Source organism: Notamacropus eugenii, chromosome 1, assembly GCF_028372415.1.
Source record: "Notamacropus eugenii isolate mMacEug1 chromosome 1, mMacEug1.pri_v2, whole genome shotgun sequence".
In the NCBI taxonomy this organism is placed as follows: Eukaryota; Metazoa; Chordata; class Mammalia; order Diprotodontia; family Macropodidae; genus Notamacropus; species Notamacropus eugenii.
Genome location: NC_092872.1, coordinates 577,556,326 through 577,577,250, shown reverse-complemented (window position 1 = coordinate 577,577,250; position 20,925 = coordinate 577,556,326). Strand labels below are relative to the sequence as shown.

Here is a 20,925-nt window from a genome sequence, read left to right as displayed (position 1 = left end):
TTGAAAATCAGAACTGGGCAAAGTGAAACCAGTGAAATTATAAGAGATCAAGAAATAATTAACCAAAATATGAATAATAAAAAATAGAAAAGAAAGTGAAACATCTTATAAGAAAAACAACAGATTTGGAGAATAGATCAAGAAAAGAAAATGCAAAAATAATCAGACTGACAGTTAGGATAAAAAAAGAATCTTGATACAATAATACAAGAAGTAATTAAAGAAAATTGTCCTGAAGCATTAGAACAAGATCGGGAAAAGTAGAAATAGAAAAAATCCATCGATTACCATTTAAAAGATATTGTATGAGGAAAACTCATAGTAATATCATAGTCAAATTCCGAAACCCTCAGCTCAAGGATAAAATATTAAAAGCATCAAGATTAAAACAATTTAAATATGATGGTGCCACAATTAGAATCACATAAGACCTAGCAGCAAAGACATTAGAGTACCACAGGTCTTGGAACACAATATATTGAAGAGCAAAAGAACTGGGACTTTGGCCAAAAATATCATATCCTGCAAAGTTAAGTATTATCCTGAATTTTAAAAAAATGAGCATTTGATAAACTCTCAGACTTTCAAGATGTTAAAAAAAAAAATAGTGAACTTAATTGAAAATTCGACATACAAGAACCAAGAGAAATATAAGGTACATACCAAAGACTGATTATAAAAGACTCATAAAGACAGTCTGTTTACTTTTTATATATGCAAAATGCATATCTAACATTCTTATTAACAAGGTAGCTCATAAGAAAGACTGGGGTAAACCTGAGTATGATATGAATTTAAAAAGTAAAGCCATTTAGGAACAGCTAAAAAGAGAAATTATTTTATACATATAAGGTACAAGAGGACATCACAACCACACTCCAAGACATTCAATATCTCTTACCTGGTCAATTTCAAGATAGAGGAATTAGATAGGGGACTAGGGCTGATAGTTCTGGTAATCTACTTTCATCGGGAATGGTTTTAAGAGGTAATAATACATATGTATTTAGAATAGTATAAAAGTCTTCTAAATTCAGAAGAAATAAAATAAGGGCATAGGAAAGGGGGAGAGGACAAGGCAGAGATCTTTAGAGGGGAGAATGAGGGAATAGGTAAAAGGGGGGTATAGAAGAGTGTTTAGATTTATGAGAATGGAAGGACAGAGGAGGGACCCTTGGAAGGGAGTAGGCAAGTAACAGAAGGGCAAGGTAGTGGATACAAATAAAGTAGAGGAGGCAAGAGGGATGGAAACAAGAGATATGCACAAACATAAAAACAAAGATTAGAAGCAGAATACGTTTGGGAAAGTATATGTCCATATATGTATACATATGTGTATGTGTCCATGTATATACCTATAGCTTATAGAGAAACACCTAAACTTTATTGTAGCCTTCTGAGGGGTTGGAGGGGAAAAAAAGAACAAAGTAAAAAACGTGCAAAGAAGAGAATAAAATAAAACTCACAAAGAAGCAAAGAAAAGATGGATAATTCTCAACACATATAGGTTTTCTTGAAATTAAAATTTATTGTTACATATTTTGAATATTCTCTTACGTTCTGCTATGCACACATGCTTTTTTGCATTACTCTTATTTTGTATTTAAGATCCAAAATTTAAGTTTATGATACGTTTTTGTTTCTTTTCTCCATTCTGTATTTGTGTTCTGGCCCTTGAGTCTAAAATAAAATTTTAAAAAATTATTAACTTGGCAACAAATGTGAAATGAAATTCTTTAGGCACTATTGAAGAAGATATTTTGGTGGCAGGTAGGCAAAGGCAGGCCAATCCTATCTAAGATCTGCTCCAATAAGTTTCTCTTATTTTTCAAAGATTTTTCCCTTCCTCTACTTCTAAAGCTACAAATTCCCTAAAAGCTTTATATTTTGAAATGGTAGTTGACACAGCATCTGCAGAAATGTAAAGGGCAGGTAAAGGGTGTCCATTTCTGTGTATGTGTATGTATGTGTGTGTGTATATATGTATATATATGTATTTGTGTGCATGTGTGTATACATACATATATACATACATATACACATATTTCTCAAAATGACTGCTTGTATACTGTGTTATATCTATATTATTTTTTACTTCTCACAGTCGAGTTAGGTCTCTAGGACTATAAATTAGAGATCTTGCAGAAATAGAATTTCCTTACCTGGTTAAACCCTATACCAATGAGGACAAATCCAGTTCTCTATTTTATATGTATGCATATGTGTATATACACATGTACATGTATGTAGAAATATACACACATACATACACACATATATGGGGGGGACAGAGAGAGGGAAAATGAGTTGGGGTAGGGGGAAGGGAAAAATATAGACATCTCAATCTCAGCATGACCAAAACAGGCCTTATTATCTTTCCCTCTAAACCTACCCTCCTAAATTCCTCATTTGTTTTGGAAGCACAGTTACCCACATTCACAAACCTAGAAGTCACACTCAACTCCTCACTAGTACTCACTCTCCTAGATTTAATTAGTTGAACAAATCTCATTGATTCAACCTCTTCAACATCTTTCTATCCATTATCTTTTCTCTAATGACATCACAACCACACTTTTAGAGATCATTATCTCTTATCTGGTCAATTTCAATAGCCTCCTAATTGCTCTCCCTTCAAAACAGCTGTCAAGTTAATATTCTTAAACAATCTCTAACATGTCACTCCTGTCCTTAAGAAACTTCAGTGGCTCCCTAATGACTTCAGAAAAAATATAAATATCTGTTTGGCATTTAAAGTCCTCAGTAGAACCTCAAAGTCTTTTCAGGTTGACTACAAATTACTCTGCCTCATAGATGCTATGATCCAGTCAAACTAGCTTACTTGTTAGTTCCAGAGCACAACATTCTACCTTCTGCTTTTGTGCTTTTTTCAGTCTGACCCAGTATCTGAAATGTTCTCTCTCCTCACCTCCACCTCTTGAAGTGACTAGCTCAGCATGTGGACTACTTCCCTTAAGATGCCTTTCCTGATATCCCTAGTTGTCAGTGTCTTCCTCACAAATCTGTTTATTTTTTAAATATCTTATATTTATCTGTGAACATGTTATGTCTCCATGGTATAGCTTAGGTGGTACAATGGATAGAGTGTAACACATGGATTCAGAAAGACTCATCTTCCAGAGTTCAAATGTGGCCTTTAAGACACTTACCAGCAGCGTCACCCTGGGCAAGTCACTAAACCCTGTTTACCTCAGTTTCCTCATCTATAAAATAAGCTGGAGATGGAAATAGCAAATCACTAGTATCTTTGCCAAAAAAATCCCAAACAGGATCTTGAAAAGTTGGACATGACTGAAAAATGACCGAACCTGTCTGTCTCTCCACGGTAGTGTGCAATTTCATTATAGGCAAGAACTTTCACCTATGTATTTGTAACCCTTGTAGCTGACACACAGTAATGATACTTAGTATGTGACTACTGACTGATTAAATAACATCAGAAGCACAGAATCTTAGCACTGGCTGAGGCTGATGGGGAAAGTTAAAGAGAACAGAATGGATTTTTCTAACCTTAATAATCCTATTACATCTTGGGGCTTACATCTGGGATTTTTGTCTATTTTTTCTTTTCCTGTTGGTATTTTCTCAAAAAATCATATATGCAAAGTGCCTGATAATGCTGCTGAAAATAAATGACATTACATTCCTGTTTTATTGTCTTGTTTGTTACATGTTAATTATATAGAACTATTCTTTATTACCTTATAGACTGTATGTTTAGTGTTAAGTTTAGCATTTGTAGTTGTTTCAGTCATTTCTGACTCTTTGAGACCCCATTTGGGGTTATTGAAAAAACAAATTTAGCATTATTTTTTACTAAATAAAAATTTTTATTATTACTTTTTCAAAAAATGAAGCCTGATCTGCTTATTAAGTATTTGGTGTTTTTGAACTGTAAACTAATAAGGATATCTTGATCTTAGGAGTAGACCCCAGAGAATAAACATAAGAACATTTTAAGAATACTGAAAAAGAAATGTCAAAGAATTGGGAGATTCCAAAGTAATTCACAGTAAGATCAGGCTTGGGAAGGGGTTCCATTCAGTCAGCATGGGAATATTTTTAATACTTAATTTAATCTAGTGGATTATTCAAAAATACCAGACATAGTGACACAAAGAAATGATTTACATACTCCCTTCTAAGGAATTTGTCAAGAAAATAAATGTCCTATTAAGAAAATGGGGTATGACAGTTCTTGAGTCTTAAAGATGTAATTCACTTGTAAAATGGGCAGAAGCAAGATCTTCTATGGTAGACAGTGTCCAAAGCAAAGGTTTGGCAACAAAAGTGTCACCCAAAGGAGAGACTGAGTATAGGCCTATCCTTGTAATGAAGAATTCACAACAGGAAGAACGAATCCCAACTGATTTTAGCACAGGAGTTCTTAGGATTTTTTTTGCATCATGGACCTCCTTTAGCAATCTGGTGAACTCTATGGAACTTTCTTGGAATAAAATTTTTAAATGTACAAAAGAAAATACATAGGACTAAAAAGGAAATAAATTATACTGAATTAAAGCTATGAAAATATTGAAAAAAACAAGTTCATTGACTCATGGTGAAGAATCTCTGATCTAGAGCATTCTCCTATGTATGGACTAAAGAAGTAATCAATAAGCATTTATTAAGTACTTCCTATGTGCTAGCTAGGCACTATGCTAAGCACTAGAGATACAAAAAGAAGTAAAAGACAGTCCCTGCCCTCAAGAAGCTTACACTGTAAACACATCAAAGACCACACTACTAAAATAGATTTGAAACGAAAGTTTACAAAGAATCTGCAAAGACAGAATAGACAAAATCTAACTGTGAAAATAAGACTATTAAAACAAAGGTTATAACAGTCAGATACAAGATGACCACCAGTGCAGTACAGGCAAAGAAGCAAAAATATATTTTGTTTATAGCTATAAACACATGAATGATGAAGGCACCCAAAAGAGGAATGAAAAATTCACATGTAAGAGACTGAATTCCAAATTAAAAAATCAACAAGAATGGCCTTAACAATTTATACAAGAATACAACCATCAAGACACAATCAGAAAAACAGAAATGTCTTCTGTTACTCTTATACTAGATGGCCATAAACACATCAACTGCACTTAGAAGACAATTTTCATTTGGTTTGGAGGAAGCTGACGTCCAAGTAAGCAGGATTTCTAAGAAATAAGTGATGGTGTGGGAAAAAATGGGCATTTAATGAACCAAAGGACTTTCAGGTATTCTTGAAGAAAAGAACTGAACAGAAAATTTGACTTTCAAGAATCAGGAGAAACATAAGAAGGTTAACATAAAAGACTAATTATAAGGGATTTATTAAGGTTAAACTCTTTACTTCTCATATGGGAAAATGAGATTTAAAACTCCAAAGAATGTTATCATAACTTGTTCAAAAGAGTATATACATAGACAGAAGAGTTGGGGTTGAATTGATTATGATGGGATAATACTAAAAAATAAAACTGGGTAGACAGAGTTAAAATGGGATGAATGAAATGAAAATAGGAATGAATATCTCATACAAAAGAAGTGTAAATGTAAGGAAGAACTGTTACAGTGGAGGGAGGATAAGTTGTTGGGCAGGAACCTTATTCTCATCAGAACTGGATGAAACAAGGAATAATATGTACATGTAGTAGGGCATAAAAGTCTTCTTAACTTACAGAGAAATAGTAGGGAAAGGGACAGAATAAAGGAAGGACTTTAGAAGGGTGTGCAGGTTAGGGAGGAAATAGTGAGAAGTAAAATAGATATCTGAGGAGAGGTAGGGTAAAATGAGAGAGAAAAGAATAAACACGAGGAAAAATAAGATGCAAGGAAATACACAATTAGTACTTAAAACTTTGAATCTGAATAGGATGAATTCACCCATAAAACAGAAACAGATAGAATGGATCAACAACCAGAACTTGACAATATGTTGTTTACAATAAATAAATTTTAAAATGAGAGACACACATAGAGTAAAAATAAAGGGCTGGAGAAAAATTTATCATGCTTCAGCTGATGTAAAAAATGCAAAGGTAGCAATCATGATCTCAGAGAAAGTTAAAGCTAAAATAGATTTAATTAAAAGAGATAAGAGGAAAACTACATAATGTTAAAAGACACCATACATAATGAATATCAATACTAAACATGCATGGATACACTAAATGCTATAGCATCCAAATTTTTAAAGGAAAAGGTAAATGAAATACAGGTGGAAATAGACAGCAGAACTATAATAATGGGGGATTTCAACCCTCCCCTCTCAGAATTAGATAAATTTAAACAAAAAATAAATAAGAAGAAGTCAAGGAGATTAATAAAATCTTAGATAAGCTGGCTATGATAGACATCTGGATAGAACTGAATGGGAATTAAAAAGGAAGATACCTTTTTTCTAAGCAGTATATGGCACCTTTATTTGGCCATAAATAGTTAAATGCAGAAAAGCAAAATATTAAATACATCTTTTTCAAATCATGATCCAATAAAAATTACATTTAATAAGGGACCATAAAAACACAGATTAAAAAATAATTGGAGACTAAATAACCTAATCTTAAAAAATGAGTGGGTTAAAGAAACAATAATTTTATTAAAGAGAATGATAATGAGACAATATATCAAAACTTATGGGATACAGCAAAAGGAGCAATCAGAGAAAAATTTATAACTCTAAATGCTAACATTAATAAAAGAGCAGATCAATGAAATGAGTATGCAATTTAAAAGAAAAAAACTAGAAAAAGAACAAATTAAAAATGCCCAATTAAATACCATGTTGGAAATTCTGAAAATCAAAGGTGAGATTAATAAAACTGAATATAAGAAAACCTTTGAATTAATAGATAAAACTAGGAGTTGGTCTTATAAACAAAATAGATAAATCATTGGTTAATAAGATTTTTAAAAAAGAGAAGAAAATCAAATCACTATTATCAGAAATGAAATGAAGATGAAAGCAAAGCAATCATTAGGAGTTATTTAGCCCAATTATATGCCAATAAATTTAATAATTTAAGTGAAATGGAAGAATACTTATGAAAACATAAACTGACCAGATTAATGGAAGAAGAAATTAAACCTACTTCAGAAAAATAAATTGAACAGGTCATAAATGAACTTCCTAGGAAAACATTTACAAATGAATTCTATCAATCATTTAAAGATCAGTTAGTTCCAATATTAAATAAATAGGCAAAAAAAGGAGTTCTACCAAATTCCTTTTACAAAACTAATATGGTGCTGATACCTAAACCAGGAAGAGGAACAACAGAAAAGAAAAGTACAGACCAATTTCACTAACAAATATTGATGCAAAAATCTTAAATAAAATATTAGCTAGGAGATTACAACAATATAGCACAAAGATTTTACATTATGACTGAGTGGGATTTACAACAGGATTGCAGGAATGAGTTCAGTATAAGTAAAACTATTAACATAACTGATTATAACAATAACAAAAGTTTAAAAAAATCACAATCACAACAATAGATGCAGAAAAAGCTTTTGACAAAATACAATACTCGATCCTATTAAAAACACTTGAAAGCATAGGTATAAATGGATTTTTCCTTAAAATGATAAGCAAAAACATCAGTAAACATTAGCTGTAATGGGGATAAGTGAGAAGCCTTCCCAGTAAGATCAGGAGTGAAACAAGGCTGCCCATTATCACCAATATCATTCAACGCTGTATTAGGAATGCTAGCAATAACAAGAGAAGAAAAGGAAATTAAAGGAATCAGAATGGGCAGAGGTAATAAAACTCTCTTTTTGCAGACAATATAATGGTAGACTTGGAAAATCCTAAAGATTAAAGTTAGTTGAAACAATTAATAATTTTAGTAAAGTAGCAAGGTATAAAATAAATCCATATAAGTCATCAACAAAGTCCTGCAAGAAGAAATACTAAGAGATAATTCATTAAAAATAACCACAGACAATATAAAATACCTGGGGTATACCTGTAAAGGCAAACCTAGGAACTATAGAAGCATTAATTATAAAATACTTCTTATACAAATAAAGTCAGGTTTAAATAACTGGAGAAATGGGTGGGCTGACCCAATATAAGAAAAATGACAGTTCTACCTAAATTAATCTATTTATTCAATGCCATTCCAATTAAATGACTAAAAACTAATTTTATTGAGCTAGACAAAATAATAACAAAATTAAATTGGAAGAACAAAAGGTTAAAAATATCAAAGGAATTAATGGGGGAAAAAAAAAACGTAAAAGAAGGAGGTCTAGCAGTGCCAGATCTTAAATTCTATTATAAGGCAATAATTACCAAATCTATCTGGTATTGGCTAAGGAAGAGAATGGTGGATCAGTGGAATAGAGCAGATATATCATACATAGTAGCAAAATGATTACAATAACCTTGTCTTTTAATAAATGTAAAGATTTAAACTTTTGGGATAAGAATTCATTTTCTGGTAAAAATTACTGGGAAAACTGGAATGCAGTCTGGGAGAAATTAGGTACAGATAAATATCTTACACCATTTGCCAAGATAAGGTCAAAAGGGATACATGACCTAGACATAAAGGGAGGTATAAGTAAATTAGAAGAACATGGAATATATTATCTATCAGATTTATGGACAGGAGAATTTATAGAGAGAGATAGCATTGTGAGATGTAAAATGGATAATTTTGATTACATTAGATTAAATAGGTTATGTAAATAAATAAATCAATGTAGCAAAGATTAGAAGGAAAGCAGAAAATAGAAATTTTCTTGGATAAAGGCCTCATATCTCAAATATATAGAGAACCTTGTCAAACTTACAAGAATATGAGTCATTCTCCAATTGATAAATAGTCACAGGATACAAATGGGCAGCATCTTTGCCAAGAAAACCACAAATGGGATCACAAAGAGTCAGATACAATTGAATGACAACAAAAAAAGGATTCTGGGAGATGGAGTGAAGTGGAGCACATAAAAAGCTCACTATATTCATGGCTCCATTTAGTACTCTTTATTCTGTAAGGGTCAAAATAAAATTCTTTGACAATGAAGACTTGAAATTACCTTTGTGGGAAGACTGTATTTTCCATCTGGAAAAGAAAAACTTTGTATTTCTCCACAGGCAGCACACAAAAAAGCCATCTTGGTGCAAAGAGGTTTTATGTTACTGACTCGAACAACTGTTCCTCGTAAAGCAATGTATTTCCCATAGCAATTGGCTCGGACATTTTTCAGCTGAGTTAGGGAGTCATAGTTGTATACCCTAAAATAATGGAAACACATATATAAAAGGTTTATAAAGAAAAATAGAAAAATATAATGAAAAATAAAAAGATGTAGTGCCTTTACTTTTATATACAATTTTTAGGAGCTACTACTGAATTATCAAATTATATATGAAATCACAGAGAGAAGACATCATTAAAGATAGAAGGACTTTTTTCTTCTCCCTTCCTTCCCCCTTAAGAAGTTCTTAAAAAAATTTTACACAAGTAGGTCTATATGAAGACAAATAAATGAACCTAGAAGTTGCTCTGTAATGACACAACTCAATAACTTTCAATGCTTCTTAAAAAATCAACACTGAAAATTTCACCTATAAATTTTAGGCAAAGCTGATATGCCATGTCTACTTCTTTTCAATGTAGATGACTATGTCTGTTTTTAATAATAATTTTTCAAGTCTTAACTAATAAGGTTGAATTCACTCTTTCATGTCTCATAACTTGTATAAAATAACAAAAATTGGTCACAGGAAGACTTAGTAACTTAATAACACACTATAGCCATAACTAACAAATTCAGGTAATGATATTATCAGAAACTATTCAGTGTGTGTGAACATTCAAAAATGACAATTTTCATATTTTTCTTTTAAGACTTAGAATTTTGGTTCACCTCAACAAAACAGAACTTAATGCATATCCTTTCTATGTTAGATTCTTTTAAGTAAAAACTTTCTTAAATAGTTTCCAATATCCCTATTTAAGAAGTTTCATTACACAAATTCATTCTTTACCTTGCAACAATACGTGGTACATTTACAATTGTTTCTCCTTCACTTGATAATCCCTCTTGGGCTTGTAATTCAGCTGCATGTCTTTCAAGATCTTTTGTTAATATCTAGATAGGTAGAATACAGAGACTTCTTTATGTATTGTTTTATACAGGAATTAATTTTATATCTGCTATTTCCAGAAACATTTTAGCTAATGAGGATTCTAACAGTCCTTTGATTAGCACTATCATTTATGAAAGATTACTCTACAATTTGCTATGCTTCTGCCCTGACAAGTGACTGCTATTTGGCCTAACATTGTCCCAAGGCTGGGCATTCAAACTCCATTTGGTATCTCTGGTTCCATTCTATTCTGGCTACCAAGTCTTCCAGATAAAATAGTCAATAAGGAGGCCTCATGTCACTATTTCCTGGCTTGGTTCTACCAAAGAATGCTCGAGCTTCTAAAGAAAATTTCAGAAAGGCAATGCTGTATAATGTTAAAGGATTGGGAGACCTGGGTTCAAGTCCTAACGCTATCACATAGCAGTTGTGGAATCACAGGCAAATTAACAACCTTTTAGCACGCCAAACAATTCTCTAAGATGACAAGTTATAAACTAGCTGTTGACCTGAAGTGGTGGAGAGAATTTCCACACCAATGAAATCATAGGTCTGGGGAAAAGATTAATTAGACAAACATGAATCTCAAAGTACAACAAATTAAGAATCTCCACACAAACGATAGAAGAATTCAACAGAGCAGCATTATTTAAGATAATATATGTGTTCAACAATACATCACAATTTTATTTTCTCCCAAGAGGAATCATCAAAGAAAATCAGAAGGACTTGGCTTAGAATCTTAAGATCTAAAGGCCTGACTTACAGGTCTGCAATTTAATAAGCCATGTGACACTGGGCAAATAACATTGTCCCTGTATGAAAATGGTATGAATACTTAGAACATTCACTTCATAGGACTGTACTAGCTATCCATGAGGAAAGTTCAATATGAATGTTAACTATTATTATTCACATCATTAAACTATAGTATCTATAGCATGTGGCGGGTATGCCATTGCATCTTATCTTAGACTGAGGGCTCAAAAACCTAGGAAGATTGGTAGTCCTAATCATTAGGGATGGTTTTGTTAGTCAAGGTTAAAGAGTAACATTGTGGAAGGGATTACCCTGAGGAATCTACTTTCTTTCAAAATCTGATCAAGCCTACAGCATACATTTTTACCTGATGAATTGCCAGACCCATGCAGGCCAATGTTTTTTCAGGCATATCTCTCAATTCAGTTGCTATGTTTGGTATCAAGTTGGTCAATATATCATCTTGTGTCAGTTCTTTATAATCCACCAAAATACTCCCTTTTCTTTCTATTTCATCCTAGAATATAAAGACATCAGGTCATATTCTCATCATGCACACAAAATTTCATATCAGAATTTTTTAAAAAGTATTTTCATTAAGTACTTTAAAAATATATATTATTCACATATTAAAATAAGAATTTTGTTACATGGGATTCTTACCTTATCATACAACTCGATGTGCTTTGTGAAAAAATTTTCAAATGCTTGAATCTTCTGAACAAATGGAGAGTTATCACTGTAAACTAATTCAACATATGCTGTCAGTAACAAAAGTTATGCATATACATCTGTATGTATTATGTGTAAGTATATTTATAAACCCACACACACACACAAAACACACATTCTACCTTGATGCATACAAACATTGCAGATGTCTCATGATGTAAGAGGAATATCAGAGGACTGGGGATTAGGAGATAATGTTCTATATCCTCCCCCTAGTTAGTGACCTTGGAGAAGGCACTTCACTTCTATAAGACCTCAACTTTCCTATCTGTAAAATAAAACTTGGGCTAGATGATCTGTCCCAAATTTTTCCTTCTATGCAAAAGCTTAAGTGATATTCCTGACTATGAAAAGAATATTAAACTAGATGATAAACTGAATGTCCATGTAGCCAAGGGCCACTGAAGTGTCTGACCTCACCCTGATGAGCAATGGGAGCTTTGAGCTACTGTTTCTGAACTGAGTTAGTTCAGCCATTCTCAGGCAGGGCTGGGGTTCACCACATAGGTGCTGGACTTAGTGTGGATATCCAACTGACTTAGATCACTACAACTTGGAGGTTAAGAGATCCACCAGCCTGAGTCAGGAGCTGGGATTATAGGAGTACACCACAATGACTGGCTCAGTTTAAACTAGTGAGTAACTAAATTCCATCCAGATAGGTTCACAGATTTAAATTTAGAAAATACATCAGTGGCCATCTAATCTGACCTTTTTATTTAAAAGATGAAAAAACCAAGGCTCAGAGAGATGGGCAGAATGAGGATTTATAGGACAAAGACTGAATGCAAGAAGGGCCTGATGAAGGCCATCATGTCCAGCCCCCCTGTTTTACAGATGAAGAGAATGAGACACAAAAAGACTGAGTAATTTGATCAATGTCACTAAAGCAAACTAAGTCTGTGAGGAAGGTTTTAAACTGCAGTCTTCCTGCCTCCAAGTACAGTTCTCCAAATATTCTCCAAATACAGAACCTTTCCATCATGCCATGTTGCAGAATACACATTTTGTTGCATATCTGAAACCTGGGTTCCAGAAAGTAGCCAAGAAAACGTCATTTATTCTCTTCACTCTTAATTTTACCTTCAGAGAAATAAAATTTCCAGCCTTTATATGGTATGAATTGGTCTAGAGTTGATTGCTGTGGCCAAAGTTCTGGATTTTGTACTGAAAGATATAATAGGTTATGATTAAACATTCCCCAAACTTCTTCAAAATGATTCTTAAATAAATATCTATTTTCAAAGGAATGATACAAAAAAACTCCAAGATAAGAGTCTCAAAAGTCTCTTTGAATGTTCGTTATCACACCCCATAACGTATACCATCAACTGTCATGCAGCGAGGAGCTTCAGTTCTTCCTCAGGCAATAAATACCTAAAAATAAGGTGTCATACTTACATGAAACATGTTTCTCTGTAGTTTTCTTCCCATCATTTCTTTGTTCTTTTCCTCTCCCTTTACCAGAACCCCAACTACCTCTTCCTCTTCTCCAGCTTTGAAATCCTCCTCGTCCAAACCCTCTGCCTCTAAAATTGGCACTCATGCCCTACTGAGAGAAATTTAAAAGGATTTCGTCAAAGCCATATGGATGGTATCTGAAAATGTGCAATAGTAAATATATTTGAAATAATGGAATAGACAACAACCTGTTAGTAATCATACTTACCATATCTATACAGAGGACTCACAGATCAATTTATCTAGACCTACCTACTTTCCTGACCTCCAATCTCCCCATCTCTGGGGAAAGAAATAAGCATTTACATATTGCTTATGGACCAGTTACTGCACAAGTGCTTTTTTAGAAATAGTATCTCACTTTCAATTGGACATTTCAAACTAGATGTCTTATAGGTCATTTAAATTCAACATCTCCAAGATGCCCTTCTCTTTCCCCTGACAAAACCTCTCCTCTTCCTAACTTCCCTATTACTTTTGAGGGCAACCACCATTCTGTCACCCAGACTTGTATTCTAGGTGTCATCGTTGACTCTTTATTTTCATTCACTTCCCATATCCAATCAGTTGCCAAATTCCGTCAATTCTAAATCTCCAATATCTTTTGTATCTCATCCCTCCTCTCCTTTGATATTGACTATTATGTAGGCCCTCATCACCTCATACTTGCACTACTGCAAGGGTCTTCTAATAGGTCTCCTTATCAGATCTTTCCCTATTCTCATCCACCCTCTATCAGCTGTCAAATTGTTACGATTATTATTATTTTGGTCAGGTAATCAGGTAAGTGACTTGCCCAGGGTCACACAGAACTCAGGTCCTCCTGACTCCTGGGCCAGTGCTCCATGCGTTGCACCACCTCGCTGTCTCCAAACTGTTATTCTGAATGCATGAGTCAGACCATATCACCCTACTATTCAATAAACCCAATGACTTCCTGTTACCTCCAGGATCAAATGTAAAATCCTCTGTTTGCCTTTTAAAGGTCTTAACAATTTGACCCCTTTTCCTTTTCCAGTCCTCTTATACCTGACTTCCATCTACATGTATGATCCAGTGACTCTGGCCTCCTTGCCATTCCTCTCCCACAACACTCCATCTTTTGACCTTGTCACTGGCTGTCTCCAATGCCTGGAAAGTTCTCCTTCTTGACCTCTGACTCCTGGCTTCCTTCAATTCTCAGCTAAAATCTTATCTTCTGCAAGAAGCTTTTCCCAGCCCTCCTTAATCACACTGCCTTCCTTCTTAGATTATTTCTAATTTATCTTGTATATACCTTGTTTGTACGTAACTGTTTGCATGCTGTCTCTCCTATTAGACTGAGCTCCTTAGGAGCAAGAACTGTTTTTGCCTTTCTTTTTATCCCCAGAATTTAACACGGTGTCTACTACATAGCAAATGCTTGATAAATGCTTGTTGACCTGACTTGGTATACTGGTGATTTTTTTAAATATACGACATTGCAGTTGTAAGTGACAGGACTCTAATATGAAATCACTTAGGCTAAATGGTCCTAATGACCATAATAAAAATGTTGGTTGACTGTTACCCTTCATCTTCGAAGAGGACGAAAATGACATCACCATTGTAAAGCGAAATTTCAGTGTGTCCAACTGTGGCTGATCAGACCAATAGGAGCTCGAGAGGCTCCTCCACAGGTTGGGCACAGATAATCTGTATGAATATTTGGGGTGGATATCCCAAATTTGCGCACCCTGTGTTTACTTTGTGCTGTCTCAATTCTGCTTTGCTCAAAGAGCACAGCACCTTTTCTTATGTGGGCACACCATGCTGAGCGGTCCTGTGCCAGTGTTTCTCATGTTGCACAGTCAAATCCAAAGTTCTTGAGAGAGACTTTGACAGTGTCCTTGCATCATTTCTTCTGGCCACCATGTGATTGCTTACCCCATGCAAGTTCTCCATAAAATAGTCTTTTTGGCAAGTGTACATTTGGCATTCAAACAATGTGACCAGCCCATCAGAGTTGCATTCTCTGAAGTATTGTTTGAATACTTGGCAGTTCAGCTCAACTAGACTTTAGTGTCTGGTACCTTATCCTGCCCGGTGATCCTCAGATCTTCCTAAGGCAATTCAAATGGAAACAATTCAGTTTCCTGGCATGGCACTGGTAGATTGTCCATGTTTCACAGGCATACAACAATGAGGTCAGTACAACGGTTCTGTTGACCTTCAATTTGGTTGTTAGTCTAATACCTCTTCTCTCCCAAACTTTTCTTCAGAGCCTCCCAAACGCTGAGCTACCTCTGGCAACGTGTGCGTCAACCTCATTGTCAATGTGTACATTCCTGGAAAGTACACTACCAAGGTAAGTGAACTTATCCACAACATTCAAAACTTCTCCATTTGTTGTAATTGATGGTTCCACATATGGATGGTGTGGTGGTGGCTGATGGAGCACCTGTATTTTTTTGGTGTTAATTATTAGGCCAAAATTAGCACAGGCAGCAGAGAATTGATCCATACTTTGTTGCATCTCAACTTCAGAGGCTGCATTGAGTGCACAATCATCTGTAAACAGAAAATCATGCACCAACACTCTCTCCACTTACTGCTGAAGACTTGTGCATCACATGACCAAACATCACCAACACTGTCTTCTGCTTACCTAAACACAATAAAACTTCATGAATGCACCCTCACAGCAAACACTGGCATCTAATAGATTATGTAATTGTAAGGAGAAGAGTCAGACAAGATGTGAGAGTGACAAAGGCAATGTGTGGTGAAGAGTGCTGGACTGATCATAGACTTATCCTTTCCAAGCTAAATATTCGCATTCATCAAAAGTGCCACTCCCAAGGCAAAACGATTACCAGAAGAATTAACGTCAACAAATTAGACCTCTTCTCTGAGTGTGAACAGTTTGTTGCTGACTTGCAGGGAAAGTTGAGTCAACACACAGTTGGCAACAGTGGAGCAGAAAAGGAGTGGGCAGCATTCAGAGATTTGGTGTACAGCACTGCATTTGCTCATCTGGGTCAGAACACTCACAAACATCGAGACTGGTTTGATGAAAATGATGGGGAAATTCAGAAGCTACTAAATGAAAAATGAGAACTCCACAGGATTTACCAGCAGGATAGTTCATCCACCTCTAAGAAGGTAGCATTTAATTCCATCAAAAGCAAAGTACAAGCAAAGCTTAGAGAGATGCAGGATTCCTGGCTCAGTAAGAAGGCAGATGAAATTCAGTTTTATGCTGATAGTAACAATCCAAAGTGCTTTTAGGATTCCCTGAAAGCTATTTATGGCCCAAAAATCTATGGGGCATCACAACTACTCAGTGCTGATGGAGCCACAGTGAATAAAAATGTAAGCAATAACAAACAACCCATACTTTTCTATTACCTTGATTCATTCTGAATTCCAAACTGGACAAGGCTCTTGTCCAACTGCAGCGGATGTGCTCTGACACCCACTCTTGAGTACCTGATTACCACCTCAAACCCTCACTTAATTTCTGGTCCCTATTAAGAAATTTCTCTATTCCAGCAAGGGGGAGAATTTCTCCCAGCAAATCTGGGTCCAATAAAGAATGCCCCCTCCCATATTTGGTGCTGATTGTGTATCCCTCCAAAGTCCATCTTTAAACTATAAAGACTTTCCCACTCATAGCCCACTGTGAGCACAAACCTCCCTGGGATCTTGCCTCTCCCTCACGTGACTCCAGACTTCTGTGGCCAAATTTCTGTGGTGTATGTGTGTTGCTTTTGTTTTTGCCTGTTTGTGTGTTGCATAGTAATAAAGGTCATGCTTGCATTAGCTTTCTGAGTGCCAAACTTCTGTAAATCCTCAAAGCCAGGTGCCTGTTCTACCCTGAGCCGTGAAGCCCAAATCATGCACCTGATCTAATGGAAAATGTGGAAAAAAGACTGTTTTCTGGTAAATGAATTATCTATTTCATGGCCTTTTTTTTTTTAAGCAAAGCATTAGTTTAACCTTCAAGTACTACATAAATATGAGCTGTTAGCATCACACGTTGTTTTTAGCGTACTAAAACACTGTCACACTGTCTACAGATTTCCCAAGAATACATATGATGAGATCACTCTTATGGACAAATGAGAAGGAAGGGAACAGGCAGGTTTTTGCAGAAGATTTTTCTACAGCACACCATGGCTTCAGTATCACCCAACTGGCTAATATCCCTTAATTTTTGATTGTAAAAAAGTATTTGCCTTGGTGGAGCAAAACAAGATGTTGCTCATGTATTTCTTAAAATTATAAAATATTTTTTCACTTGACCTTACCATTCTCTCAGATGCCTTTCCTCCCTTCTACAGTCCAAACTCCTAGAAAAAAACTGTTTATACTCATTGCTTCCACTTTCATCATATAGTCATTTCTCAGTCCCTTGCAATCTAACATCTGTCTCCACCATTCCACTTCAACTACTCTCCCCAAAGTCATCAATGTTTTCTTTCTTGCTAAATCCAATAGCTTTTTCTCATCTTTCTTCATCTTTCTTGGTATCTCTGTAGTATGTGACACTGGAGGAGGAGGTTCATCACCTCCTCATTCTCAATAATTTTTCCTCCTTGGGTTTTCACAATACTATTCTATAGCAGCTTATCTCCTATCTGTTGGACCAATCCTATTCTATCTCTTTGTAGGATCATTACCCATGTCCTACCCACTATGGCTGGATGTCATCCAGGGCTTTGTCCTGGGCTCTGTCCTCTTCTCTCTCTACCTTTTGTCTCAGTAATGTCAGCTACTCCCATAGATTCAACTATTTTTTCTAAGTAAATAAGTCCAAAATCAATGTATCTGGCCTTCATCTCCCTCCTTAGTTTTAGGTCTGCATCTCCAGCTGACTGCTTGACATCTCTATCTGCCTGTCTCATAAATATCAAACTAACATGCCCCCAAATAGCTTCATTATCTCTGACCCCTCAGAACTCCTGTTGAGACATACATTCACAATGTAAACTCTATCTCATTATTCACTCATTCCCCCATATCCCATCAGAGCTCAGAACTGTTAATGACATCTTTCACATCCATCATCTCTTATTCATACCACAACCACTAGGCTCTCATTGCTTCTCACCCCTGCAAACAAGCTCTTTCCTCTCCAACCTAAACTGGAACTCTTTTCTCTAATAGCATGATTGCAACTCCTGCTTTTTTGGATTCACCTGATATATCTTTATCATTTTTATCCCATATATATATATACATACATATATGTTGGGGGACAGCTCTGGACCGGGGTCCCCCGTGAGGACCGTGAGACGCCTGAGGGTCCGAACCTGCTTACGTGGCAGGCTAGCTGTTCTAGCAAGCCACGAGGTACTGGGATGGCCCTGGTAACAGGCTGGCTCCACCCACGGGGAGGCACTTGGGAGGAGCTCGCCCGCCCATGGGAGGTACGGGGGAGGAGACAGGGGATAATAAAAGGGGATGACCATGAGAGCTGGAGAGAGAAACGGAATAAAGCTTGCTGGCTGCAACTCCTTTCGGGTGCTCTGCCTGTTTATTCCCCTTCCCCAACAGGGAGAGGGAATTCCCTCCCCCGAACCAGGAGGAGGGCCAGAGACGTCCGAGGACCAGGGATAGGTAAGTAGAAGGCGAAGGCCCGGGAGTCGCCCCGGGCACATATATATATACATATACATATATCAATCAGCAATTATTCAATGAGCATTTATTATATTCAAGGTATCTAAGACCTAGGGATATAAAGCCAAACAGTACCTGCACTCAAAAGCTCACATTCTAATGGGAAGACAACATAAAGATGACTATGCATATTTTTGCTTTTTTTAGATAAATGTTTTGTAAGCAACAGATTGTAGTTTCAAGAAACTTTCAATTGCTTTTAGGATAAAATATAAATTCCTGAGTTTGGCATCTAACCTTTCTTTGTAGGCTGAGTAAACATTACTTCTCCTCACCTGTTCTACATTCTAGCTAAATTGCTGCTCGTGATATGTAAGTGCATTATCTGCTTTTGCAAAGGCTGTTCTCCAAATCCAGAATGTTTATATCTGCCCATTACCCTCTTAGAGCACCTAACTTCCTTCAAGGCTCAGTCCAAGTGCCACCTCCTTCAAAATGCTTGTCCTGGTTCATATATAGTTGGTACCTCCCTTATGACATTATTTCATATACATTCTATATTTACTTATCTATGAACATAAGATCCTGAAGGCAAGAAATGTCTCATTTTGTGTTTTTGCATCATCAGCACCTAATACAGTGCCTGGTATGCAGCAGGCATTTAAATGCTTGTGGACTGATTTATAGATAAAATCAGAGATAATAGCTCTATGATTTTCTGATAATCAGGGTTAAGCAAGGTATGAAACATTAAGCCATATGCTCACCAAAGGTGTTCACCACTGTCACAGAGGATGTTTTATGTAGTTCCAAATAGAAGGGGTCCCCAATAGATGATGATATCCTCCAGTTGTTCCTGTTTGCAGATGACATTGTGTTAACCACATGAAGTATCAGAATACTAGGGCACCCCCCAAAGGACTGACAGTCACTCAAAACAAATCAGTTTACCAATCTACACAGGAAAAACCAAGTAGATTAACAAGATTATGAAATACAGATGGGTGGAAGTTGATAGATTGATCTCTTTAGTATATCTTACAAAGGCACCCTAGAGGGACAAAGAGTTGGACCAGACTGGACCAGATGTTAAATACAAGAGGGGAAAAATTACATTCAGGAAAATGTGCAGGAACTTCAATAATCCCAAGCTGTTCTAAAACCTGTCTTTTTTAAAAAAATACCAACATTCTCCTAGTAATTTTATGTGGCTGTAAATCATGGTCCACTCCAATCGATACAAAAGGTGACACAATGGAAGGCAAAGAAATGCATGACAGGCGAGTATGTGTAGGCTGTAACGTATGAGCAAAGATGATCTGGGAACACCAAGTGGCATAAAAGATATCACCCAGAAACCTATAATTAAAGAAGTAGGTGGGACCAGTGATGGAGCAAGCTGAGAAATAAAAGAGGGTCAACATGGAGCTACATAGGCAAACACAATATAGTTACAAACAAGGGTTCTTCATTTGGGGCCCCTGAACTTAAAATTTTATATATATATATATATATATATATATATATATATATATATATATATATATATATATATATATATATATATATATATATATATATATATATATATATATATATATATATATATATATATATATATAAAATATATCTGAATAACTATCCTAACTTAATCAGTTTTCATTATAATCCTATTTTACTTTATTTTATGCATTTGAAAACCTTATTCTGAGCAGGGGCCCACACGTTTCCCCAGACTACAAGGACACGGGACCTCAGACCAAAAAGGAGGCCTGAATCAAACTAGGGCGCTCTGCCCTGAAAAGCTGGTGGGGGGCCATGGCCCAGCGCGACACGGGACGTGAGTGCATGCTCACGTTTACGTGCTCTGGAGCGGAGAACGGGCGGAGAAGGGAGAACTAAACCCCGAAGTCGAGCTTCCCCTACTCAGTCCCAGACCGTCACCAAGGTCCCTTCCCTCCCGGCCGGTCACTGCCGTTTCCACCCGAGCCTCTCGGGGGCCCCCGCTCACCCTCCCCGCAGAATCTCAAAGGGGCGCTCAGGACGTCAGAAAACTCAAGCCAGGCCTCTCCGGCGCCGCAGGGAAGGGCCTCCTGGGAGGGAGAGGCGCATTCGGAGCCCCGGAGCCCGGGCCAGGCAGATGACAGACAACAGCCGAGAACTCTCGGAATCTCCAAGCTTCCTCCCCTAGCCCGGGGTTCTTTTTTTCGCGCCGGAATGACGCACTTCCGCCCAAGGGAAGCGGCTGAGGAAAGGGAGGGATATAG

General features: G+C 36.2%; 1 protein-coding gene across 3 annotated transcripts in view; it reads right to left on the bottom strand.

The window, feature by feature from the left end:
• The window catches only part of MCM8 (minichromosome maintenance 8 homologous recombination repair factor), a 52,580-nt gene extending 31,679 nt beyond the window's left edge, over positions 1-20,901 (bottom strand). For 2 of the 3 annotated variants that reach the window (XR_011972517.1, XM_072634413.1), the window contains exons 1-8: positions 20,670-20,901; positions 19,426-19,514; positions 13,013-13,163; positions 12,695-12,778; positions 11,543-11,625; positions 11,247-11,396; positions 10,019-10,122; positions 9,064-9,262 (exon numbers count right to left, since the gene is read on the bottom strand). Coding sequence is in view for 2 of the 3 variants with exons in the window: in XM_072634413.1 (XP_072490514.1) it covers positions 9,064-9,262; positions 10,019-10,122; positions 11,247-11,396; positions 11,543-11,625; positions 12,695-12,778; positions 13,013-13,157 (765 nt within the window). In the remaining variant the exon portion in view is untranslated. The remainder of the gene's footprint in view (positions 1-9,063; positions 9,263-10,018; positions 10,123-11,246; positions 11,397-11,542; positions 11,626-12,694; positions 12,779-13,012; positions 13,164-19,425; positions 19,515-20,669) is intronic. The other variant, XM_072634414.1, reaches the window with a different exon arrangement.
• Positions 20,902-20,925: the final 24 nt, after the last annotated feature.